This window comes from Candoia aspera, chromosome 1, assembly GCF_035149785.1.
Source record: "Candoia aspera isolate rCanAsp1 chromosome 1, rCanAsp1.hap2, whole genome shotgun sequence".
In the NCBI taxonomy this organism is placed as follows: domain Eukaryota; kingdom Metazoa; phylum Chordata; class Lepidosauria; order Squamata; family Boidae; genus Candoia; species Candoia aspera.
In genome coordinates this window covers 87,014,254-87,041,458 of record NC_086153.1, presented here as the reverse complement: position 1 = coordinate 87,041,458, position 27,205 = coordinate 87,014,254, and the positions used below count along the sequence as shown (strand labels likewise).

Below are 27,205 nucleotides of genomic sequence, written 5' to 3'. Positions count from 1 at the left end.
GATGGATGCATTACTTCCATCCCAGTCCCACCAGAGGTTATCTAAAAGTATATTCAGTGCTGTCTCAGTATTGTATCCTGTTCTGAAAGCCAATTGGAAGGACTCAGGATAATCTGTTTATCCAAGGCACTCTGTAGTTGCACTCTTTTCAACAGCCTTCCCCCAAAAGGGAAGTTTGAAGGCCGGGCAAAAATTGTCCAGGAAAGGGTTCTTGAGAAGGGGATGGACCACAGCTTATTTAAGAGCTGGAGATATCACTCAGGGAAGCATATACCACCATTTGAATCCAACTACATATTGTCCGCTGGGAGGCCTTAACTAACCAGGAGAGTGGTTGCACTTAATGGCATTGAGGACTGGTCCACTTTTGAAGCTAAGTTTAGCTTCTTACTAGTTCATCTCTCATGTGCTGTAAGAGACAGAGTTTAGTTAATCTAACATTTGACAGATAAATCAACTTGAGTCAGTAAACAATCAAGTGACATGTCAGCCCCAAGGTGTAGCCCAGACCAGGAAACAGATGCCAGAGAGGCCTAAAACTACTTTTATTAAGATGGACTGTTTTAACAGAATCTTGCAAATCTGATTTTTATACTCCTGGGAATAGGGATGGGGGTGTCTGCCTGAGATGTTTACTCATTCCTCCTTGTTTTGGGCCTAAACCATGTTTAGTTCCTCTTTGCTTTGTTAATGGATCTCTCCTCTCTCCATTAAGGTCTCTCTCTTTACTCTCTACATGATGAATAAATTTAATGGATATAGCATCAATTTCAGTACATAAAAATGGAATAGGTGTGGAACTGGACACCCAGTAATTCTTTTTGTGGGGGACCATTTCATATTAATCAACCAATTACATTATCAGTCTTTTTTCCTTTACACATGTAAGACTTCAGGTAATCTCTTCATCCTCTTGACATGTGGCAACCATTAGGTTATTACGTAGATTGGACAACATTTCCATTGGTCACCTTGATTAGCTGCTTCTCAGAACTGAAAATAGGTCTGTTGGTATTATTACAGTAGTTTCTCCAGTTAGTCAAAGAGACCATTAAACTGTCCTATGAATTCTACTTTCAGAAGAGAAAGACATTCCACAGGATACTGATGCCTCTGAAACATAAGTTACTCTTGGGCAAGATTAGATACTTTGGATGGGCTGCGTTATTTTCTATTTTCTCCAGATATATAATTTGCTCTCTTGGATTAGTGAGCTTGTCATGTGCAAGTATCACCAGGAAGAATAGGTTACCTACCTGTAACTATAGTTCTTTACTTAGTTTAGCTTATTTGCAGGTAGCTATCAGGGCAATTTTCAAACTTCTGTGATTGCTATGGCAGGATTCAGTGGATAAGGGGGGAACCCATTCTGCACATGTTCATTAAGAAAATTATCACCTGTGAAGGTGCACAATGCATATTTTATTTATTTAAATAATCTGTAAGGCCACCGATCTCCCCAAAGTGACTCTGGATGGCATACAAAGGTTAAAACCACAATAACAATAGTTATTAAATGCCAAGGTCATAAACACAGTCCAAATATAAAGAATAATATATCCATATTTAACCAGCAGAGCTTGCCAAACCACTTAGCCTGAACACCTGGAAGAACAACCAGGATCAGGACCATCCTAATCCTTTTTGTTGCATAGGGCAGAAACTACCACAGTAAAGAAACAACTCTGGGATCCAGCAAGATAACATTGTTTAATGGAAGGGACATTTGTATGATAAGATAGGTGACCACTCAGAAAAGCACAGATAAGCAGCCTGTTCTTTCTAACCCCATCTAGAATTTACAATCTTCCTAGAATATCATGAACTTGTATAGGATATTTATACCTTTTGCAGCAGAATATCCAATTATCTGGATGTCCCAAATAATGAGATTAATATATCAAAATGATATTTCAGTCATCGTTTGTATGTAATACTTAGTAAAATATTAGAGTAATTTATCTTTCATGCAGATGTACTTATCATAGACAATTGTATTATAACATGATGAGCCATAGAATTGCATTAAATATTATGTACTAGGAGTGACTTATTAATATAACTTGTAATTTATTACAGCTGTTGATTGGTTTTGAATCAGGAACAGTGGCATTATGGGATCTCAAATCCAAGAAGGCGGAATACAGATACACACATGATGAGGTAAAAAAAAAGAAAGAAATCATATGTATGGCATGTTTTGAGTCATACTGTAATTTTGTTGACTATATTGGAAATTTATAGAATTATTTAGTAAATGTTTATCATCATTGTTACTTATATTTATAGAAGAAATATATATGAGATAGATACATTCATCACAATAAAGTGGGATTGAAGTTTCAATTTATTGAATGATATAGGCATTTAGAGGTTACTAAAATGGCTTAAGTATTTCAGTAACTAAAATTATATCTCATATATAGAGGTCAGAGTAGACTACTATATCTATGTTTTAACTACCACTGTATAGCAGGGGTGGGCTACCTCATACAGCCCCAATCCATAATTTGTGGCTCCCAGAACCCTTCCTTGCCCCCCAAGTGGGTGGGTCAAATCTATCAGATCTAATGTTTTTCTGGTATGTAGGATTTTGTGGAGAGTGTTAATAAGGAAAGTGGATGTCTTAAAACTTGCAGAAGTTACCTTAGAATCTCTGGCTGTAATCTTTGAAAAGTGCCAGAAAACTGGAGGATAATAAAAATCCCAACTTTTAAAGAAAGGAGAAAGGAGGATCTAAGAAATTATGGACCAATTAGTTTAACATCTGTATAGGCAAGGAACTAGTTACTAAACCAGAATGATAAGTGAGCTTTTAAAAAACCAGCATTGCTTTGTCAGATAATCTTGTCTCTTTTATGACAGAGGAACTAGTTGGGTAGAGCAAAGGAATGCTGGGGATGTAGTATACCTTGATCTCAGTAAAGCATTTGACAAGGAGATTCATAATAGCTTTGTGGACAAAACAGAGAAATGTGGACTAGACAGTACTGTAATTTGGAGATTTGCAACTGATTGAACAACCACATCCAAAGTTTGCTCATAAGTGGTTCTGATCATTGTGGGGGGAAATGTTGAGTGGAGTCTCTGAAGCTTTCATTCGCATTCCAATGCTATTCAACATCTTTATATATAACCTAGACAATGGAATGCTTATCATGTTTGCCGATGATCCCAATATAGGAGGATTAACAAAATGATAATTCCATATGACCTTGAAAGACTCGAACATTGGGCCAAATCCTACAGAAGACATTCATCTGTAACAAATGTAAGGTTCTCCCTCTAGGCAGGAGAAATCAAATGCATAGGTACAGGATTGAGACCTGGCTTGTGATAGTGCAGATGACAAGAATCTAGAAATACTGGTGTAGCACTATCTACACCCTCTCCTTGTTTAGTGACCAAGTTCTGTTTCAACGACCAGGTTGTTAAGCGAAATGGTTGCTAAGTGAACACATGACTGGGTGGGGGAAGAGAGAGAGACACTGCAAAGATGGTTGCTGCCATCTCATTCAGATAAAGTTCTCTCATACAGCTACACCAGCATTACTCTCACTCCAGCATGCATTGTTGTCTGGCACACAAAATTTGGTCATAAATGCACACAGTTGGAAAATGATTTTTTTATTACCATGAAATTTGCAAATAATCATTAACTAAGTGTACATGTAAGCAACCTGTGTGATGCAGCAGCCAAAAAAGGCCAACTGCATCCAGATCAAGAGATGGTAGTACAGCATACTCTCTGTTGATTAAACCACATGTGGAGTACTTTATTCCATTCTGGGCTGTACATTTTAAAAGGATGCAGAGACCTGCATTGAGTTCAAAGGACAAGTACCAGAATGATGAGGGCTCTGAAAATCAAGCCTTATTAGGAAAGATAAAGGAGCCAAGCACTGTTTAGCTTGCAAATAGAAGATTAAGGGGAACTGTGAAAGCAGACAAATACCTAAAGGCTGTCACATGCTAGAAGGGTGTACTGTTTTCTACTGAAACTGAGAGAAGGACAAGATTAATGTGCGGAAATTAAAGGAGATTCAGACTAAATATTAGGAAGGATTTCTTAATGATAACAGTTACTAAACAGTTTGCCTAAGACAGTGCCCAACTGCCTCTCATTTGATGTTTTCAAACAGGCTGAATGGCCCTGTTAGAAATGGTTTAGTGAATTCTTGTACTAAGCAGAAGGCTCTACAACATGACCTTCCAACTCATACTTTCTATGACTTCACAATATGTTGTGCAGTATGATTACTATTAACATATTACATTCTTCTTGGTTCAGCTGAGGAGTAATAAGAGTTGAGTAAGAAGGCATTGATCTTTAATTTAATGTTAGATACAGCCTGTTTAGGTTGGATTCTGACATTATTAGACAAAAATAGTTAAACCACAGGTTTCCTCAATTCAGAAAGTTTTCATCAATAGCAATTTAATTCCTTTGTGGTTTCCCATCAGACATGTATAATCGTTTTCCAGTTTAAAACATTTGCTTTTTTGCTGTAACAGTAGAGCTTCACATCACTTACTTCAAATAAGCTTTAAAAAATTTTCAGCTGTGGCATATTCCAGAATGTAGAATCCCAGGACTAACTTGATAGAATTTAGGTCCCCTAAAGCAGTCAACCACTCTCCATGGCTTATTCTCATATAAGTATCTATAGGATTGTTGCCTAAAATATTTTGAGCATCACTGTTTATGTTTCAGTGACAGCATGGATGTAGAAATTAACAAGGGTTTTAATCTTTAAGAAATTAATTGGTGTTATATGCAATATAGCATTGTAGTTCTTTTAACTTATGTGTGCATGTCTGTGTGTGTTATGTCTATATAAACTTAAAAATCTGATTAGATCCAAACTTTGCATTCTGCACATGGAAATCAGTTCCTTAACTGATGGATTCCACAACCCTTTCTTCTGTTGTATTACTTCAATTAGTGATACTTCATTTTAATTTTGTCATATTTTGTTATCTCATTAGCTTGTTTCCTAAGTTCAGAGTGGATTTTGTATGCGTATAATTAGATTGTCTAGCTCTTGTTTTCCTTTCTTAGTATTTTTTAAAATTTCAGGTAAGTTAAATTAGGTAGGTGGACATCTATTGGACACAGAGTATTTAATTAATGCAGTGATGGCAGAAATTCTGTTCTATAATTCATTATGCGGCATGCTGTATAGCAAGTATAGTGTGGATGATAAATGTTAGGGAGGTCACAGAAGATCTGTTAAAAGAGATTGGTTTCATATTGTCTGTTTTTTTCAGTGATAGCAAGTCTGCTTTCAGAACTATAACCCATTAAATATAGGATTTTCTGGCCTTTGCCCTGATATACTTGGAAGGCTGCATGCAATGTAACTTAAACCTGGGTCTGTTCTGGATAGTGAAGACCTCAGTTGGCTGTAGAGGATGATTTTTCCTATCATCAGGAACTTGTGAGGAAGGAAGGGAGGTACACCACATTTATGACCCTTTTCTTTATGAAACAAAAGGTTGTCATTTTTATGCTATAATAATTAACTGCATATCTTAAGTATTATGAAAAGATAGTGAGCTTTTTCTGAGGCACATGCAAGACCAACTGCAGTAATTATTTAAAATATTTTAGGTTGCTTTTTAAGATATAAACTGTTCCCAGTGTTGATCATAGGATGAAATTTTACCAGTTATTAATGGCAATATTCATAAAAAGTGGTGATCATTAAAAATGGACATTTTAGCCCAAAATATTAAAAACCAATTCCATTACATAAGAAAAAGGCAATAGACAACAATATGAATCTTTAAGGCTTTCTTGAAGGCTATAGTGATGGGGCTTGGTCAACTTCAATTAGTAAAGTACTCCAGAGATCCGGTAGTCGTGGAGGAAAAAGAAAACCCTTTCCTGTATAGCAGCCAACCTGATTAGTTTCAGAAGAAGGCAGGTGACAAGGTATAAACAGTCTGGTAAAGTTAAGGTAGACTTTCAGGTAACTTGGCAGCAAATCATGTAATCCTTTAAAAGTTAAAACCAACATTTTCAATTGGGTTCAACTAAACTGGCAATTAGTATAGGGGTTGCAACTTGGCATCACATAAACTAATCATGTAACTCAGCAATAATCTCCACTTTGGGTTGCAGCAGGCATAGATGACAGATGAAGAAAAAGATTTCTGGCTGCTGCCACCTTCCCCTATCCCTGTGAGCAGCACGTTCAAATGATTTTTGAAGCCCAGTCCTTCAGAGACATGGCTGCCCCAAACTGAGCCCCCAAATGTCGAATTCTCTGAATTATCCAGAGTGTTGCTTTCCCTCTCCAAATCACCTTTGTGTTTCCTGAATTAAATCCATTTGTAACAGTGTGTATATATAATGTATGTAAATATATACATGGAACTGTACTGTACTCTTTTCTATTAAAAGAACAGTCTTTACTCTTAACATTTCCATAAGAACAGTTACACACCCACTTGGAGCCATATTAAATCCCTCCTAACTACTAAAATGGTAAATTGTTCTCATCTTGTTTAATCAGCATGATATTTAAACAGAAATACCAATTTCTGGTGTTTCATAGTAGATGCTGCCTTGGTAACCATGATTACTCCAAAGCAAGGAGCATATTGGCTATTTTAAGGGAGCATTCTGTAAAAGAGAGAAAATATTTTCCTTTTTTAGGACATCATATGGCGGGTCTTCAGTCCATTCAGGAGGCAGAAGCCTATTTGTGATGTGTGATGTCACTAATGTGGCCCTCTGCTGTACCCCAAGACTGGAATTTGCCCTACATCCAAAGGTTAGTGAGTGTAATTAGGTTAGGTATTTGTAGCTTTATTAGAAAGGACTGTACTACACATATTTAATTTCCTTAGAAATTTTACCAGTTCCTATATGATTGAAGAACCTTAAGAATGGTCAGGAAATTCTTGAATTTAAAATATTAGTCCATGCAATGGAAGTTGGAAGTACTTACCTTTAAGCTTGCTTCTTCCATTGTATATATTAACATAGCATATTCTAAAGAGATCAAAAATAACATTGCTTGTAGTATTCCTTATGCAACTAGTGAAGCATTAAATCTTATACTCCTATTGCAATAATAGTTCAAATTAGAACAGATTAGAGTGATTTTTCTTCATTTTAAAAAACTAGCTTTTACTAAGAAATAGAAATGCAGAATATACTTTAGAAAAATAAATGATCACTGTTACTCCCCAAATGATTGAATATTAATAATCATTTTTATTTAAAAATGACACTAGGATAGAAACAAAATGTATATTTTCAAGATTCCAGTCATCCCTATTTTCAAGTGTAAGGCTTTTTAAAACAATCTTTCCGATTAGTGACCAAACTAAGATCTGCTTGCACAATGTCAAAGCCTATCAATAGCATCTACAATTCACAAACAGAGATTGTGAGTTTTATAAGCAGTTGCTTTCCATATTCTTACAGTGTTTTAGTAGTCAGTTCTAGTTGCTCTGAAGAGATTTGTACTCCAGAATTGTGTTGGCTATATTCGATTGTTACATTTGTTGAGATTCACTTCTTAATATTTATTTCCAGATTACTTTTATTTATTGTAGGAGTCAATAAGAAATTGTTTCGAACTATTTTGCATATTCTTGCTTTGATTCTACCTATGTAATCCTTTCCTTTCATAAACAAAGTTTGGAGAGGCAGGCTACATCTCTGCTTTGTCATGCTGTAGCAGATCTGCATCTTTCTCAAATTCACAAGAGACAATCACCCCTGATACCTCTTAGGTAAATAAGAATTTCTCATAGACTTCTTTGCAAAGAGTTTGGTACAAATATTATGAAATGCTATGCTTTTCATACCAATTCCCATTTCTTTCCATTCTCAAATCTGAGACCCAGGTTGAGGACAGTATATGTTGGGTAAATTGTTTTCTTCTACCTCAGCTGGTTCTTCAGTGCTGCAATATCTACTGAAGTCTGTTCTTCCCTGTAGGTGGTAGGGAAGAAGAGTAGCATGCCCTAATGTAAGCATTTTGCCCAGATGGCATGCTATATATAATGACATATCATTGCAGCTAAAAAGCGGAAGAAAATCATTGCAGAAGAAAAGAGTTAATTACCAACAAAATTTTGCAACTATGCAGTAAACAGCAACTAGTTAGTGGGATTCTGTTACAAGCTCAAATGGACTAAGGGAGCCTTTGTGCATGTCACCTGCTTTTTTGGTCTACTTATAAATTACCCTGATCTTCCTCATAGACTCAGTAGAAGATAGGTTGAATTTTCTCGTAAGTTGCAAAATGAGAATTACGCTTCTGTAGTTAGAATGAGGTAGGCTTTATTTGTTTCTCTAGGGATGCACATGTTATATTCTCTGTTGTAACTGTGGAACTGTTAACTTGTAACTATTAGGCATGCTTAGCTATAAACGACTGACAGGAAGCTCTGACATGGGCTGGTCCATGAAGTCATGAAGAGTCAGAAGTGACTGAACAAATAAACAACAAAGCTATTAAGTGTAGCAGTTCTTGGATTTCATGAAATAAGTTTAGAATGTCAAATGGCAGAATTTCTATAGAAACTCCACAGAGTAAAAATAAAAATGGATGGTTTCACTATTGCAGAAGAAAATAAAATGTTCTGTTCAAAAGGTTGCTTCTCTTTGCTCTTTCATGAAAGAAGTACTTAATAATGCAAAGGCAAAAGAGACCGTTTTTACTATTGCTCTGTGCTGCTAAGTTACTTTTATTTCCCTTTTTTGCCCTCATTAGTGTTGTGATACTTTTATCTCTTTTAATGTCTCTCTTCTCAATGTTCAGTGTGTGGAGTCTGGTATTAATGCTTTCAGATATAATGTTTTGAGAAGCAAAAGTAATATAGGATAGGTATATTAGGTAATTTTAGGCTGAGTCTATTACATAAATGTCAATGAAAATAAAAATAATTTTAAAGTTACCTAGAATATCATCATGATCCACAGGCACAGGTGCTATCTTAAATGAGGTGTGATAGAATAAAAGAAACGAACAGAACTCCTAGTAATTAATAGAACATTATCCTTGTTAATTTGGAGGGGGGTTATTTATGATACGCAGAGCATTGTATAATAGTGTACAATATAGGCATTTTCAATAAACAAGCATATTTTGGCCTAAGATGTGTGATTGATCTATTTTTACCTCGCACTTTAGTGATTTATATAACAGGATATATGTATATGTATATGTATATGTGTACGTGTATGTATATGTATATATATGTAGTAGTTTGGGGTTGTATAGTTAAGAAATGTGAATGTGCTAGTAGGTTACAAAATCTGGGATTTGTTATTGAGAATTCCTGAGTGAGAAGGCCACTTTATAGATAGGGTTTCCTGAGAAGGCAGTTTGTTCATAAATAACCAATGTTCCATGGCCAAATGTAGTCCTTCAGGAATATTGGTTCTGTTAAAGCCTGTTCCAGCTAAATTGGGTGCACATCAAGAAGTATTCTAAAGATTATTTTACTGCGTAAAGAATTTATGGCATTAGAAAAAAGGCATTTTTTAAAAAACTGCATGTATATTTTTTTAGAACTGAATGGCATAGTTACAGATTTTTGAAGAAGACTGAAACCTTTGAGGTGCTTCTCTCCTGACTTTTAGCAATATCAATGTTTTTAGCTGTTCATGGTCAAACTGCAGCTTCTTCCATATACATTATTTTAAAACTTCTGTTGCATTAGTTGATTCCAGCTGCTAATAAAAATGCTACCTTTTTGTCCTATTAAACGTTGGTAATGCTCTACATCTTGACTTCAATTTAAGACTAGCAGGAAATAAGTTACATATTTTATGGGTTAATATTTTAATGCAATTATCTTAATATGTTTAGAAAGTAGATTTGCTTGTTCAGAACTTTATTAAAATGTTATTCAGTTGCAGATTTTTTTCTACAATGATTCTCACTGTAGTATGTATCAGGTGTTTTTTTGCTATACAGAATCAGTAGCCTCTTTTCCAATTATCCATGAATGTTGATGCACATCAGGGGGGGAGGGAGAGATTTAACATGCCATGACTTTTTTCTGATGAAGCTTTTTATGATTTTGATGAACTAAGTACTTCACAGATAATCATATAATGCAGTTATAATTGATATGTAAAACTCTTGAATTCATGATACAAGAAAGATTTTAAAAGTTGCTTTGCAAGATGAAAGTAAGTCTGCATATAATGGTCTTAACAACGAACTTAAAACAACATTCAGGAGCTAAGGGGAGCAGGGCAGAGTACGTTGCTGCAAAAGTAACATTATACCAGGCCATTGTAATTTTGTGTGATGATCCGCAAGTGTAAAACTGAGGTTGTAATATTTAACTATAATCAATACAAAAGGCACAGAATATGCTGCAGTCTAACAGACTAGGATAAATAACCATTTGTAAATGAACATAGGTATACTTTTCTAATTTCCACCAGTGCACAATATTTGCATTAGAAAACTTTAAATAGTTAACTGAAGTGACATTAAATAATATCACTGATATAGCTGTATACATAATCCATCTGTCCTTTACATGAGGACACTTTTTCTTGAGAATTACCTTTGTATTAAAATATTGTTTTATGCCAAATTTAACTACACTGAAGTACTTAAGCATATTATATATGTGCATACATACTTCGTTCAATTTCATGTTAGTTTCCTCCATGCTATTTTAGATATTATAGGAGTAGAGCTGAGGGACGCGGTGGCGCTGCGGGTTAAACCGCTGAGCTGTCGATCGGAAGGTCGGCGGTTCGAAACCGCGCGGCGGGGTGAGCTCCCGTTGCTCGTCCCAGCTTCTGCACACCAAGCAGTTCGAAAACATGCAAATGTGAGTAGATTAATTGGTACTGCTTCGGCGGGAAGGTAACGGCGTTCCGTGAGTCATGCTGGCCACATGACCCGGAAGTGTCCTATGGACAACGCCGGCTCCAAGGCTTTGAAACGGAGATGAGCACCGCCCCCTAGAGTCGGACACGACTGGACTTTACGTCAAGGGAAACCTTTACCTTTACTAGAGCTGGGTTAATCTGTGGTGGCAAAAACTCAGGATTCTTATAGCACCTTTTCTGACCAACAGATTTTATTAAAAGGCATAAGTGTTTGTGAGCTGCACTCACTTCATTGGATGCATCTGATGAAATGAGCTACAGCCCACAAAAGCTTGTACCTTTTAATAAAATACGTTAGTCAGAAAAAGTGCTACCAGAATGCTGTGGCTTTTTTGGCCATGCTGTTTTAGTAACAGCACTTTACCTTACCTTACTTTACTTTTTAATTAATTTTACATTTCTTAATATTTTAAATTACTGTTATTTTGTTCAGGCAATCCATTCTGTAGCTTGGCATCATGAAGGAAAGCAATTTATTTGTAGCCATTCAGATGGTACCTTGACTATATGGAATGTAAGGAATCCTACTAAGCCATTGCAGACAATCACTCCCCATGGTAAGTTCAAAATGTATGTGTTTTGTACATAATACGTTGATTCATTATAATTTAGGTGGCCCTCCTATACATATCTGGGAGCAAGTCCTATTGCATTTTCTCCCAGAATGTGCCTATGGTAAATAAATGTGCCTAGGTTATCACAGAATATCTGTGTATTCTTATACCTACAAAAAGATTTTCCAGTGTCATGTTATCAGATACATACATTAATGTAAATAACAACAGCAACAGCAACAGCCATTTGCATCTGGCCAGTCTTGTATTGTATTTTGTACTGTTAAACCTGATTTAACTTTTTTAAAAATTAAAAGCAAATATGATTCAGAATTAGGCTGTAGGTCATTACTACATACAAAAAAACATAATATTTCGGTGCATTTAAATACCAATACTAATTTTAATTTGGTCCCATTGCATAAAACTTACTTAAGTATAGATTTAGTGTGAAGAAAAAGAATTCTTTATCCTTTGCCATTTTCAAAGTACGGGTTTTATTAAATTCTATTCAGTTAAGTAGGTGCCGAGTACTAAAGGTTATTCCAGATAAATGCTTGTTCATTATAAAATACAAAGGGATGAATCCACTTTTAAACATTTGTAACAAAACTGGAATAAACAGACTTTCCTGCTCCTTCCTTCCTGTGCATAGTCTCTTCAGCCAGTTGAACACAGAATCCTCTGAAAGATGGGCTGTTAACAAGCATTCACTGAATCAGCAGTGCTCTATCTAAGATTTAGGAATGCCTAGCCACCACATCGCACCTGATTTCAGTTTCCAGTCCACTGTAACATTGGAGGAGTTACCCTGAGTTGAGAATGGGGATGATTGTTTTCACTAGCCCTTTTGCATGAGCCTTAATCTGGATTCAACCCATATGTTATTAAAAATAAATCTTGAAATACCATTTTTCTAACATATGGAGTATATTACTTTTCTAATACATGGAAATATTCTTAAGATCTAAATGTAAATTCTAGGATTTTGATAGCGTTCAAATTAATTTTAAATAAAAATAAGATAATATTTTGTTTTAGGAAAGCAGGTTAAAGATGGAAAGAAGCCAGAACCCTGTAAACCTATTCTTAAAGTGGAATACAAAACTACCAGAGTTGGGTAAGAATTAGGCAACAGTTACTTAATTATTACTTGGATATTTACTGTGTCTAAAGATGGAGTGTATGATCCAGGCTTGCCATGGACAGAGTACTTCTTATGGGACATTCCATTGGAAAAGAGGAAGCAAGCAATTTTAGTGTATTCCTTTTTTCTCTGCATAGTCCTGCAACTTCTCCCACACTGTGTGAAAGGATCCTTTGCCCTCCAGAGGAGCTCTAAGAGGCTTCAGAGGAAGGGCAAATAGATAAAAATTAGTTCTCCCTTCCTGCATCAAAAATGTTCACTGAGCTAAAGCCTTCCCACAAATGGAAGGACACTTTTTTTTAAATCTCTCTGGATCCAATCTCCATTTTGCAAAATAAAATGTGTCAAACAGGTATAACAATATTTAATATGAATTCAAAATGCAGAAATAACACTGTGTATTCATGAGTTCTTCAGTTTTATGCAGTAAAAAAAAATCTGCTCCAAATGTGTTTATATACATCTATAAATGTGACCTGGATATATCACCTTCAAAATTGTTACTCCTCTGGAAAGATTTCATGGAATTTTAATTATCATGTCTCCAGACTTAAAGATGCTCCCACATTTACTGATGCATGGGAGTTACAGGAAAGAGTAAGTTCCATTGCATGAATGGAAATATATTAATGGGATACTGGATGGGACCAATCATTTTAATAAGACTATGCCAAATCCTTGATAGAGGGATGGTGCCCAGGGAAGATCCACAGTTTGTTTGGATTTGGGGGAATGTGCTATGTTTGGGGACTGGGAAATTTTTTGTTGGTTTTTGTTGTTATTGTTTTTACTTTTTAAATTATTGCTTGAGTGTCACCCAGGTTATGCTTGTTTATTTATTTATTTAATTTTTATCCCACCTTTATTATTTTTATAAATAACTCAAGGCGGCGAACGTACCTAATACTCCTTCCTCCTCCTATTTTCCCCATAACAACAACCCTGTGAGGTGAGTTTTGGGGAGAGAGAGTGACTGGCCCAAGGTCAACCAGCTGGCTTTCATGCCTAAGGCGGGACTAGAACTCACAGACTCCTGGTTTTTAGCCCAGCACCTTAACCACTAGACCAAACTCTTACATAAGATAGATGGATAGATAGATATACATACTGTAGAATGCTATACAAGTCTTTTAAATGAATAAATTCTTCAGCTGCTCAAATTATAACTTGAAAGAGCTTTTTAAAAAAAAAATGATTCCATTAATTATTCAGAACTCAGTGCGCTATCGATTATTTCAGTGCTTTATTTTTGTTTTAATACGGTCCAGTCCAGTCCATATGGCAAGCCTATATTCTTGTACAACAAGCAGTCCTAGCACACAGAGTTCTTAATATATTATTCCGGTAAATAATTTAGTACTTTATTGGACTAAATCCAACAATGTTATTTATATATATATATGTGTGTGTGTGTGTGTGTGTGTGTATTTAATGTTATCTTTCATTGTCTTAACTGTCTATTTGTCTTGATTTTCAGGGAGCCTTTTATCATCTTGTCAGGTGGCTTATCATATGACACTGTTGGAAGAAGACCTTGTTTAACTGTTATGCATGGAAAAAGCACTGCTGTTCTAGAAATGGATTATTCAATAGTAGATTTTCTAACCCTATGTGAAACTCCATACCCTAATGGTAGGTTCTTTATTTTTTTCCTTTGTTCTATAATTCCAGAATTCCTTCTCGTCATTTTAAGAGCAACCTTGTGCCTATGACAGCATTCTCCACTCAACATCCGGCAGAAATGTTGGAACTAAACTTCAGAACGGCCACATTCCAGCCATGCTAGCTTGGGATTCTGAAAGTTGTAACTTTTCTTAAAACCACCATATTGAGGAAGATGGCATATCCAGTTCAGATTTGCAACCTAATAGGCCATGAAATTATACAAATAATTACCCAGTGCTCTTCTCCTCATTAAAATATCTTCACCTTTCAGCTTATCCTAGAATAACTTGCTGCCATGGTGATAAGATTAAAAATAGGTAAAATGTATAGGAGAAAATCATATATGAATTTTAATTTCTTCCAAATGTTGTGGAATGAGTTTGGTTATTCCTAATTTCCAAATTATTATTTAAAAAGTGAGCCAATTTCTAATTCTAGTTATTGCAATCAAAAATGGTGAAAGAAATCCATGTAACAGAAGTCCTTATAAAGTTAAAACATGGTAAATAATAGATAAAAAAACCTAGAAGAATGTTTTTGAGCCCATGGCAAAAGAGTGACTGGAGATAGTATCGTATATTAAATCTATTTGATAATTTCTATCTGTTGTCAGGAAGTGAAACAGCATAGCATTAGACAAGTTAAAAACCATGCAATAATATCAGTATTTTTTAGTTTGATCAACGACTTTCTCATAAAGAGATTCTTCACAAAGGGCATTGGGTTAATTGTAACAGAGTTAAGATTACACATTACTGTAAGCATCTGGTTGATAATACACATTCACTGTATGTTTTTACAATAGTCTATATAAATCATAGTGTTGTCCAGATGTTTAGGATAGTAATTCCAATTATTTCCACACAATATGACAAAGAACTATGCTGCTTTGGCATAATGAAAGCTCTTGTTTACTTTATTTAGAAGCTGCTGGATGGATATTATGTATAAACAATGTTAAGACCTCTCAGATCTGTTCTGGATTAGTATCTTATCTGGGTCTTATTTTCTTCTGGAGAGTTTCTGAATGGCTTGGAATAGAAAATAGTATCTTTGAACTCTTGAGATCCAGCAGGACCCTACCTTATAGCCTTCTGGAAAGCCTTGAAGACCTGGCTTTTCCCATCAGCCCTGGGATAATGGTGGCTGGAGCCCAGTAAAGTTGTTTGTGGATTGAGGGGTGTTTTGCTCTTGAGGATACCACGAGTTTTTATGCTCTAATAGTTTTTTTCCCTCTATTTTTATTACTGTTTGTAGGCTACCCATGGTGATGGTACATAAGATGGGTGGCTATATAAATCTTATAAATAAATACATAAATAAAATCATAGTATTTGCCATAGTCTTTTTTTCTGATCTCAGTTTTGAGATTTGGGGTTGAGAGCAAGTAGATTCCTTTTTTCAAGAACAGAGGTCTCTGTACTGCTAAAGCCAGTAGCACACTGGGCAGCCTTAATCTATGCTAAAAGGTGGAGGACAACCTTTCCTATCCCCTGAAGCTGATTTGACTATTGTATTTTTCATTCTATTTTGATTTGCTACATAAAATAGCCATCTCCAATTATCTACATGTAAGTGAGATGGTAATTTCACCACCTTTGAGCTTGAATACAATCTTACCCAAGGTGGCAGAGAAGGAAGGATATAGCTGCACATTAAAAATGTGCTTTCCTGGGATTGCACAGCTATCATCTAAATCAGAAAACGTTGCAGCTTCCTTAGGACACAGACAGGTGCAGTACTTGTACCCATGGCCATTCAGAAGCACTTTTTCACCTTCAGGTCCAAAGTGAATCACATCTTTATGCTATTCCTAATTCTTCCTATTGATAAGCATGTAATAGAGTAGAATGGATAAGTGTGTTTGGGGACTTGCTAAGGAGGCATTGCAGAAACAGAGAAGTGGGAGAGATGTCTAAATTGACTGGCTTGGAAAATATGATCCAGGTTCTTAAAATTAAAAATAGAAGAATCTGGTTAATTTCTGAACAAATTTGAGGAATATCAGGGAGAGATGTGTTAGCATGAAAATTGAGCTTTTGGAGTACCCAGAATTTTCATGTGAACCCCTGAGAGCTTTTCTCAGTTGCACCAGTTCACCAACTCTGCACAGTATCAGTGCTGCTTGCAGTTTTCCATCTGAGTTGCTTCTTTCAGACAGTGTGATCAGGGCTGCAACTGGGGGGAGCGGCAAGCGGGGCATGTGCCCTGGGCATTGCGCTGGGGTGTGTGTGTGCCAAAATGGGCGTGGAATCCATGTTTGCCCCGGGTGACACAGACTCTAGTTGCGGCCCTGAGTGTGATTATCAGGCAGACGAGCAGACGGACATAGCATTTGGCCAGGAGGATAGTGCAAGTTTTATTGAGAATTCTTCTGTCTTTGCTTGTCGGTGAAAGGTTTTAATCCTTTCTGCTTAGGATGAGCAGAGCTATCGCAGAGCTATCAGAGTTTTCGTTGATTCCTCTTATTTTCCACTCCTGTTCTTCTGTAGAGGTTTTTTTGGAGTTCATTCTTTCTAAGTTTGTTAGATGTATATGTAGCTGGATTTTTATATAATAATGGGGTTATTTATGCTTAATTTGACTAGTTTCAATTGTTTTTAATTGCTTTATTATCATTGTACTGTTTAGGAACTTAATGGAAATTAGTAATAAAGTTTTGGCAAAAGTAATAAAAATACATGAGTAAGTAAAATACTAAATGTGAATTATTCTGATCTCTTCTGACATTTATTCACAATATTCAAATTGAAATAATCTCTTGTCTATTAATGCTTTATTGGTGTCTTATTACAGTCTTTGTATTAAATCAACAATGGCTAAATATTTATCAAATGTGAATTATTAATTGGTCTTCTTCTTTGAATATTTGGATCTTTTCTTTAGATTTCCAAGAGCCATATGCTGTGGTGGTTCTCCTAGAAAAAGATTTAGTAGTTATTGACCTTGCACAAAATGGGTAAGATATAAAAACACGATATGGAGATATCTATCTCTTGCTTATTTTCTTACTCATGTTTAACAAAATACTGTTGTTTCTATAGTGGTCATTTTTTTATGAACTAGGCTTACTGGATCCCTTGAAGAAAAGTTTTAATGAAGTTTTGACATCATTAAATTTAGTGAACTCATTTCTGTAGTAACTGCATGACATGCTATGGACATTCTCATTTTATCTAAATATACTTGCTTGAGGGTAAGCATGAGTGCTGATGTGGATACACATCTCTGTAAAATAAGATATTAATGGGGCTTATGTGTGAATATTTTCAGGGTGAAGTAGCGTGTATGGTGGATTGCATGTAATGCTATCTGCCTAACAGTAGAATGGGCACTGCAGGTTGAACTAACTTTCTATTCCTTCTACAGGCCCCTGTATATTTCAAATTCTATTCCAGAAAATTTGAATGAACCCTCTGGTCTAAGTATGGAGGCAAGCAAGGTTTCAGTAGATAGACATAGTAATCCCATTGCATCTCACTGCATAATCAGAAATTGCTTTGGGTAGCGTTGGATACAGTACATGTAATTGATATTGTACATTATGTTGTAAGTCCTTGAGGGGCATGTATATTCTTCTACTATGTATTTACAAGGCCTGCTATGCCTTATTGGTTTCTGTAAAGTATTGAATGGTTATTTTTAATTTACTGTGTTTATAAAGTGGTTGGTTAGCAAAATTAATATGTGAAATTATGTTTCCATTATCTTTTCATTCTTTTGCTGTAGCTTTTTTTCTTCATTAAACTAAAATGTTAGGTAAAATCTTACTGTTCCTTTAATTACATCTGATCATAAAACAATTTTGAATAGTTCAGCCTTTTATTGAATTGGGAGTTCTCTGTAGAATACATTGAATATATCACCTCATTTGCTTCTAAATGCTTGTGTGCGAGTATGTACATGGTATGTCTTTGGTGATTCAACTAAAGAAAATTGGAACTAAAACTTTCATGTGTCACATGGATGAAGAGAAAAAAAAAAGAGGGACTTTTTAATACCTCCTGTTATTTAATACCTCCTTGTTCATATTCATCCAGAGATTCAGGTTAAGCAAATGCAGGTTTACAACTTTTATTGTTTAAATTTTCACTTACACATGGAAACCAACTCATGATTTGACTACCACCGGAGGGTTTAAGAACAATCTTGAGGATCTTCCTTTGCTGAGTCTTCTTAGAGGTCTCTATGCTTACATTTTTAAATGTATTTCATAAACTTAAATCTTCCAGAATAAAGCTGTATGTTTCTGTGGTGTACTTTTAATAGATCTCTTGTACTCCATCTTTCATACACATATTTTTGTACATATGAATACCCAAATCCACCGCACAAGGTAATACACACACACACACACACATATATATCTACACACACATATGAATCAACACATGCACATATGAATCAAACAACTATAAATCAATATTTAACACTAGTAACAATGTAGTGACTATGCTTCAAAGATGCTACTATGCCAAAAAAAGCCCATACATTTATGTTCTTCAAGTGGTGTATTTCTTCTGATAATTGTATTCTTTTCTTTTTCTCTTTTAATATTTTTATCACAAAATAAAAACAGTTTGAAAAGTGTCAAATTTACTTGTCTTTTCATCACCTCATTAAAGGTATCCTATATTTGAGAATCCATATCCCTTGAGTATACATGAATCTCCAGTCACTTGTTGTGAATATTTTGCTGATTGTCCTGTGGACCTTATTCCAGCACTTTATTCAGTGGGTGCACGACAGAAGCGTCAAGGCTATAGTAAAAAGGTAAAAAAAAAAAGAGCTAATGTCTTATTTTGAAGTATTGGTCTTTATATATTGGTGAACAATATATTATTATTATATTATTTTTTTTAATTAGGAGTGGCCTATCAATGGTGGAAATTGGGGTTTGGTCACACAGAGTTATCCAGAGATTATCATTACTGGGTAAGTAATTAAAAAACCCTTCCTTCCTTCCTTCCTTCCTTCGTCAAATTTATCACAGCCCATCTCCCCCTCAAGGAGGGATTCTGGGCGGTTTGCAGTAAAAAACAATTGATGCTGCAAAACAAAGGAAATGATACATGTGATTGCATATATTGCATTGAGAGCCAGTGTGGCATAAGCAGGAGACCCAGATTCTAGTCCTCCCTTATAGAGATCTTGGCCAGTCACTCTCTCTGAGCCCTAGACTGAGAAGTAAAAAAAAAATCTATTATCCAACTTGAACTGGATCAGCGTGGTAGATTATGGTCCATAACCTTTAATGAAAAGGTCTTTTTCCTGAGTAGATTGAGTCAGGCTGCTGCTGCTGCTGATCTGTATTATACTAATTTCATTGTATCTCACAGAGATACACTGTTCAGATAGAACATCAGGAGTCAATTTAGGGTAAATGAACGTAGCAGCTTAAGTTGTTTTTGTACTTTATCATTCTTTGACATCTCAGAACTCCTTTATTTACTCTGAAATATATTGTAATTGTTTGTCTGTGGTCATATCCAAACCCCACTGTCTTTATAATTCTGTATTAAAAAGATAAAACAATTGATGCTGTTAAAACTTGTTTGTGTTTACAGTTTGTATATATGCTGAATACAAAATGGGACAGGCATTCTATGAATGGTTTTGAGAAAGATTATGAAATACACTCAAGTTAAAAGTTTTATAAGATCCTATCAATAATTTTATGAAAATTGTATTCAGGCTTATATTGAATTCAGAAAAAGCATAGTTGGTACAATTTTCCATTCACAATATACTGCTCTTGTAATAAGTACTACATGACAATATTGATCCCACCAGAGTAGTCACAGTGTTGCTGTTACCGTTACTTAATTTATTTGTCTTCAACATCTTTAGCTGAATAAAATATTACCATAACATGATGGCAATCAAATCCTTATATGTTTAATTATGTCAAGTAACAGCTAAGACAAGCCCCCAGCATTTTGAGATTGCACTGCTAAAGTTTGGTGACAATATGGCTGACTGTTGGTGGTGCATTTTTCCCCCTTTCGTTCCCATTTTTACTCATAAGATCCCCTCTCTCCTAAAAAAAAAAAAAAGGTCCTGGAAAAAAGTCCAAAACGTTGCAGCAAAGTGGCTGAATTTTAATGGTATAATATCAGCCTGTGTTTGGGAATGTATTAAGTGTAAGAATTGAAGTAGTCCTCCGACTCCCTGAGCCATTCTTAATAGTGCAATCCCCCACCCTTTACAAATTGTCCATCCACATCTAAGAGAATGAAATGCACTGCAACAAAAAGGGAGTATTTTAGTTTAGTTTACTTTAATCTTCAATTAAAGATTCAGAGGTTTGGATTCAGAGTCATCTTCTCGTAAATGAAAGGGTTGCATTCCTCCATCAGAAGTATCTGATTAAGAATATTTCTGGTGGTTGATTTGGGGAAGAATGTGATATTTCTCCTTTATCTGCAGTATGTTCTATCCCATGAAAGTCTCTTAGAAAAGTTAGACATTTTGAAATAATGTGGGAGGTGGTGCTAGAGTGGCAGGTATCATGTTGCTCTTCCCGATCACTGGTGAGGAAAAAACTGAACCCAACTTCATCATTTTTAAACAAGGTATACAGAAGATGAATTAAAGTAAATGTTTGGATAACCTACAGAGCACCCTGTAGTAGGTATTACACCTGATTTAGAACCATGGTGTGAAGAATTTATGTTTGACCTGTGCAGCTACAGCCATCAACTATTGGTATTCCTATGTTGTTCATGATACAAAATAGAATTAAGTACCAATATTTTCTAGAATGTGTTCACAGTGCAAAATGTATCCCAGTAGATGCCAAACAGAACACCACTACATGTTGAAAATCTTGGTCATAATGTTTGTGTTATGTATATGTCTTTTAATAAATTCCATTGATCATTTTAGTGTATTCAAAAAATAGAACTGAGAACAATACAGATAGGATTGAGTTATTGTGAAATATGTACAATTTAAAAGTAAACTCCTTTGAGTTCATTAGAGCATATTCTCTAGTAAGTGTTAAGATTGTAGCCTTGGTTTGCTCTACTCTGCAGAACAAAAAATGCTCCAACCTGTTATGTGGTTAATGAGAGCAAAAACGACTAATCCCTCCAGATTCTAAGATGTAAATAAAGAGGAGATTCTCTTTGCATTTTAAGAAAATTAAACCTCAACATACAGCAACTATATTCTGGGGGATAAAAAATTGTTCTCCATACTTAGGTTGGAAGAAATGAAAAAGGCAAGTCTAATTTCTCTCCAGACTACAGATACATCATACTTGTAATATTGTATCTAAGACTCAGTACAATAATTTGCTTAGTATGTTGATGAGCTAATAACATGTCAGTGCTAAGAAACCAGTAGAGCTGTATAGTTGTAATATAAATTTAGTATAACTAACTAAATCTCACTACTCTTCAATTTCTAAAAATATTTTAAAAAACATGTCATGTTTTAATAGGCATGCAGATGGATCAGTCAAGTTTTGGGATGCCTCTGCAAGTGAGTGATTTACCACATTCTGTAAGGTTCTTACCCCCCCAACCCTCTTTAAAATGTAAACACTGTTACTGTATAAAAGCAGTGTAGTGGCATAGTGCTGACATTACTTGTATCTTTTGTTGTTGTTCATTAGTATAATAAAATACTGCTCAGTCTTGCTTGGGTCCTACTGAAATGAATAGACTTTTAATTAGTTGTGACAAGATCGTCTATTTTGAACAAGACTTAAAACTCAACTGTTTTTGATAATGCATTCTATCTTAGTGCCATATCACAATTTAATAGTTATATAAAATTAAGTACTCATTTCACTAGAAATCCTTTATTTCTCTTAAAAGATGTATTTGAGGCTCAGACTAATGCAATATAGAGACTGTAATGAGGAATATTGTTCTCTCACAGTAAATACAGCTCTCTTTCTATGCATTGATATTTGATGTCAACCAATATTAATGAAACTTTAGCACTGGACAATATAACCTGTTTCAGAATTGCATTGTTTGAATAATATTCCTGTTTTTAAATGGAAAAATAGTCTCCCTAAAATGATGTCATTTAAACATAACCAAGTTAATTTCTTAATTTATTCCTAGTAACTTTGCAAGTACTATACAAATTAAAAACAGCTAAAGTGTTTGAAAAATCTCGAAATAAAGAAGATAGGCCAAGCACTGACATAGTAGATGAAGATCCATATGCCATTCAGATCATCTCATGGTGTCCAGAAAGCAGGATGCTGTGCATAGCAGGAGTTTCTGCACATGTCATTGTTTACAGATTCAGCAAACAAGAAATAACAACAGAAGTTATTCCGGTAATGGCATTCACTTAAATTCATTTCTACTTAAGTAGCATTCACCTAACATGCATTTCTATTGTTATTGAAATCCCTATATGTAAACAGTATATAGTATATTATATATATATAATATATATAGTATATATAGGAACTATAGTAACAATATCCACTTACATAAATTTTGTTTCATCAGTTCTTCAGATTGAAGTTTGGTAAACAGACAATTAGATTTTATGGTTACTATCCAATGCACACATCCCTGAGAATAAGACTTACTGAAATAAGTGGGCTTAGTCATTACAAATACAATTGTTTAAAAGTTTAATACAGGTAGTCCTCAGTTAACTACCATTCATTCAGTGACTGTTCAAGTTACGATGGCATTGAACAAGTGGTACTTACGACCAGTCCACAAAGTTCCAGCCATCCCAGCACCACTGTGGTCACATGATTGTGATTCAGGCACTTAACAACTGGCTCACACTTATGATGGTTGCAGCATCCCACGTCACGTCACAAGCAAAGTCAATGAGAAAGCCGGCAGGGAAGGTTGCAAGTCACTCTTGTAAGTCACTCTCCTGCCACTTTCCCATGCAACCTCCTACCTTCTGCAGCAGCCACCCACGCTCACTCCAGGCTATAGCAGCCACCTGTGCGCCCCCCTGCCTGCTGCACTACCCACCCCCTGCCCAGCTGCACTTGCATTGGGTTACAGCAGCCATATGCATGCCCTTCCGTCCCCTGGCATACCCATCCCGTGCTTGACTGTGCTTGCGCCAGGCTGCAGCAGCCACTTGTGCACCCTCTGAAGCACCCACCTCCTGTCCAGCTGAACTTGTGCTGCAGCAGCCACTTACGCGGCCGCCAGCCTGCTTGTGAGTCCCCCTGGACTTGGACTTTCTGCTGGCTTCGCCATTGACTCTGATTGTTGGAAGCTGGCAGGAAGTCACAAGGAGGTCCTTGCTTAATGACCCACAATCCGTGCATAGTGACAGCAACAGGGACTGCCGGGATTGCTATTGCTAAGTGATGCGGTCACATGACATCACACATTACAACCATATCGCTTTGCAATGGAAATTCCAGTCCCAATACTGTCGTTAAATGAGGGCTACCTGTAGCTGCCTTCAACTGAGAAATGTTACCTGTTGATTAATTTTCATCATCTCCAGGAAAAGTGGCTTATTTTATTAATGAATTCTTGAACATGGTTATGGACTTGATGGAGACTAAGAACTCAGTCTAGAGACGATATAAAAACCTGCGGTTGGCTGCCATTTATTCTAGATGGAAATGCTTATGGAGTCTTTTCAGTGTTGGGTGACAATAGTAGCCACTAATGCCTTTATCCAGAGTAGGATGCTGAGCTAGTTCTGGCTGTCTAACGATAGTATTCGACTACTGCCACAAGCTTGGGGACATTATGTAGGAGTTCCAGTGATGTGGAGTGCTAGAATTAGCTTAATTGACAAAGATGAGCCAAAATCATCTCTGTTATTTCAGAATCAGCTGTTCTGGCTTCTTGTAAGCTTTTAGTAGCAGCTTAAAGTGTTTGTGTTAATATTTAATGACATCATCTAGAAGCATTTCCCCATATGTAGCTCTCTAGTATTCAAATTTGAAAGTAACATTCTTTAATGTCTATCCTTTACGGAAGTTAGATCCATGGTGATATCTCCATAAAATATATGATTTGTTTTTGTAATATTTTGATGGATGCAATTCAGCTTGAGGATATTGGCAGTTATTTGCCTTTAAGAGAATGTGCCACTAATTTTAAATTCTTGTTACTAAGACAGTTGTATGTGCTGTTTCATTCTCATTTGCAGATGCTTGAAATACGGCTGTTGTATGAAATAAATTATATAGAATCTCCTGATCCTGAACAAATGCCACCATTGCCTACTCCAGGCACAGGTTCTAATCCTCAATCCATCATTCCCCAGTCTCATCCATCCACTAGCAGTAGTTCATCTGATGGGCTTCGTGATAATGTCCCATGTTTAAAGTAAGTATAATAATAGTGTATTCTAAATAATGGGTATTGCTTATCTGACTGCTTAAAGTGATGGAAATAGTTTAACATCTTTTGTCACATACTTGTTTTAGTTAGAAAATATACTTAAAATATAGTTAGTTACACAATGTGAACACAAAAGGACTGGTGGTGGAGAGCTATCGCTTTTTGGTGTTGGGTAATTTCAACCTCTCTGTCTCAGGGGCTGGCTCTGGCAAGGCTTAGGAATTCTCCATGGCAACCATGGACTTAACTCAAGTCATCTCTGACCCAACACATGCAGATGGTCATACTTCAGATCTCATGTTTGCCTTGGACCAGATGTTATATCATCTGGAAGTGGAAGGGATTTGTTATCCTGTTGTTATGGTCAGATCATATCTTTATTTAGTGGCAGTTAACAGTCACCCATGACCTCTATAGGATGGCAAGATTATTTGGATGGCCCACCCCAGACACCTAATGGATTCTTTTGCTTTCCAGTGTAAGGAGTCAACAGAGAATTCCTGCCTGGATGCTGTGACCAATTCATACAGTGCTTTGTTGACAAAATTGCTCAGATTCAGTATAATCTTGCATCCACAGAGGCAGTGTCTGTAGTAGTAACCGGAATATTATTTTTGCCTTGTTCTCTGGAATTCCTTTTGGACTATGAGCTCTGAGGAAGTAGTCAGAGTGCTGTCTATACTGTCCTCTGCCACATGTACTGTAGGTTGGACCCCTGCCCATCCTGACTATGGAGGAGTGGTTAGAGGAGTAACCATGTGAATCCATGAGATTGTCAATACCTCCTTACATGAGGGGCAGGTCCTGGCTGCCTGGAAGAAGGCCATGGGTGCTCCCCTTGCTGAAGAGAATGACTCTCAGACATTCTTCATCCCATAGTCTTGGATAATTATTGTCCTGTTTCCAATATTCCCTTTCTGGGGAATCTCATTGAGGGTTTTTTTTTTTTAATCGTATGTCATAGTTCAATGTTCATGCTGCTTTTTCTTACTGGGAAATCCTTGTGAGGTCCAGCAGCCAGATGTGTAGACTATTTAGCCGTGACAAGTCACATTGCCTGGGGTGCTCTCTTCATTCTGCACTCAGGCCTGCAAATGGACTGAGACAATATTAGTCATTCTCAACCCTCCTTGACCTTTTAGCCTCTCAGCAGTTTTTGATACTATTGATCATGGTTTCTGACCAGGCTTCCTGTGGACCTTTCTTCCTTTGTTTATTTGTACATCTCAAGGCAGCATACACAATACTCCCTCCTCCTATTTTCCACTTATAAGGTTGAAAATTGAGACCCCTCTTTCTGCTTCTTAGTGGACAGTTTCAGACTTTTGTAGTGGAGAAGGAGAGGTCAGCCTGGTCGACCTTTACTTACTGCAGTATTTTAACTTCTCTATGAAATTGCTGGGAGATGTAATCCAGCAATTCAGGGTATGGGGTATGCTGATGATACCTAACTATACATTGCTACCTCAGACTGTGGGGGGAAATGCTGTTGATGTTCTTTTCCAATGCCTGGAGGCTGTGAAGGTCTTGATGGAAGAAAACAGGTTCAAATTGAATCCAAGCAAGACAGAATTACTGTTTGCACATCAGGATTCTCCTCTGGTGCCAGTGGTATCCCTGGATGGACAGGCATTACCAGTCCAGGAGCAGATTTGTGAAGTGAGGGTTCTTCTGGACTTGCAGCTTCTGCTTGTATAAGCCAAGGCTGGGCAGCCTTTGCCCAATTTCCCCTAATGTGCCAATTGTCCTTACCTGGTTCTAGTAGGACCTAGCAACAGTAACTCATTTTCTTACCACAATCCACATAAATTATTGCACTTCACTTTACATGGGGTTGCCTTTAAGGACTACCTGAAAATTATAGTTGCTTGAGAATGCAGCATCTTAACTGGTGTAATGGTAAGTGGGAATGACCTTGGGAGACGGGGAAGAGCTGCAGCCAGAGCAATGGTCAGGTAAGAAGCAGCTTAGCCCGCAGCAGGAATGTTGGTGTGGCAAATGTCTCAGAAGGGACCCTCCCTAGTTTCTTGGGCTATAAAGACAATGGGGGAGAAATGTACTTTCAGACTTGCAAGATTCTGTTAATGTAACGTTATAGTAAAATAGACCTGCTACTTCTAAGTGTGTTTCTTGTCTGGACTACCTTGCAAGGCTGACAATTGGCTCCCAACATTGACAGCATATTATACCTGTATTGCAGGCCATGAAGGTCATTATCATGTAGGGAGCGGCTCCATGTTGTCCTATATTTCCTGGATGTCAGGAGAACTAAAGCTGGAAAGGGCTGCTTCCCCATAGTAGTGCAAATGCTATGAAATGGGCTCCCCACTGAGATTGAACTGGTCCCCTACTTGGCAGCTTTCAGGAAGTTATTAAAAATAGAGTTCTTTTGAACAGCCTTCAGTAACACCCTCAGTAAAAACACCTCTTGTTGTTCTTAGTATTTTTCTCTCCTACTTTGTTTTTGTTTTTGCAATTTGGTTTGTATGTTATTTTAATTATTTTAATGTTTTTGTTGTAACATTGTTAACTGCTGAGAGTTGCAAGATTGTAGCAGGATAAAAATTGAATAAATTTTTATTCAGTTGCAGGAAGAAAGCATTTTTATGAATTCAGTGTTTATAGTTGTATGCTTTGCTCCAAA

General features: G+C 36.4%; 1 protein-coding gene across 3 annotated transcripts in view; it reads left to right on the top strand.

Annotated features, from left to right (window-relative positions):
- Positions 1 to 27,205, top strand: part of STXBP5 (syntaxin binding protein 5) — a 115,271-nt gene that overhangs the window by 52,232 nt on the left and 35,834 nt on the right. For all 3 annotated transcript variants that reach the window (XM_063308902.1, XM_063308895.1, XM_063308886.1), the window contains exons 7-16: positions 2,080 to 2,163; positions 11,319 to 11,442; positions 12,481 to 12,559; positions 14,064 to 14,218; positions 17,138 to 17,210; positions 18,877 to 19,024; positions 19,119 to 19,186; positions 21,699 to 21,739; positions 22,333 to 22,553; positions 24,368 to 24,546. In XM_063308902.1, coding sequence (XP_063164972.1) covers positions 2,080 to 2,163; positions 11,319 to 11,442; positions 12,481 to 12,559; positions 14,064 to 14,218; positions 17,138 to 17,210; positions 18,877 to 19,024; positions 19,119 to 19,186; positions 21,699 to 21,739; positions 22,333 to 22,553; positions 24,368 to 24,546 — 1,172 coding nt within the window. The remainder of the gene's footprint in view (positions 1 to 2,079; positions 2,164 to 11,318; positions 11,443 to 12,480; positions 12,560 to 14,063; positions 14,219 to 17,137; positions 17,211 to 18,876; positions 19,025 to 19,118; positions 19,187 to 21,698; positions 21,740 to 22,332; positions 22,554 to 24,367; positions 24,547 to 27,205) is intronic.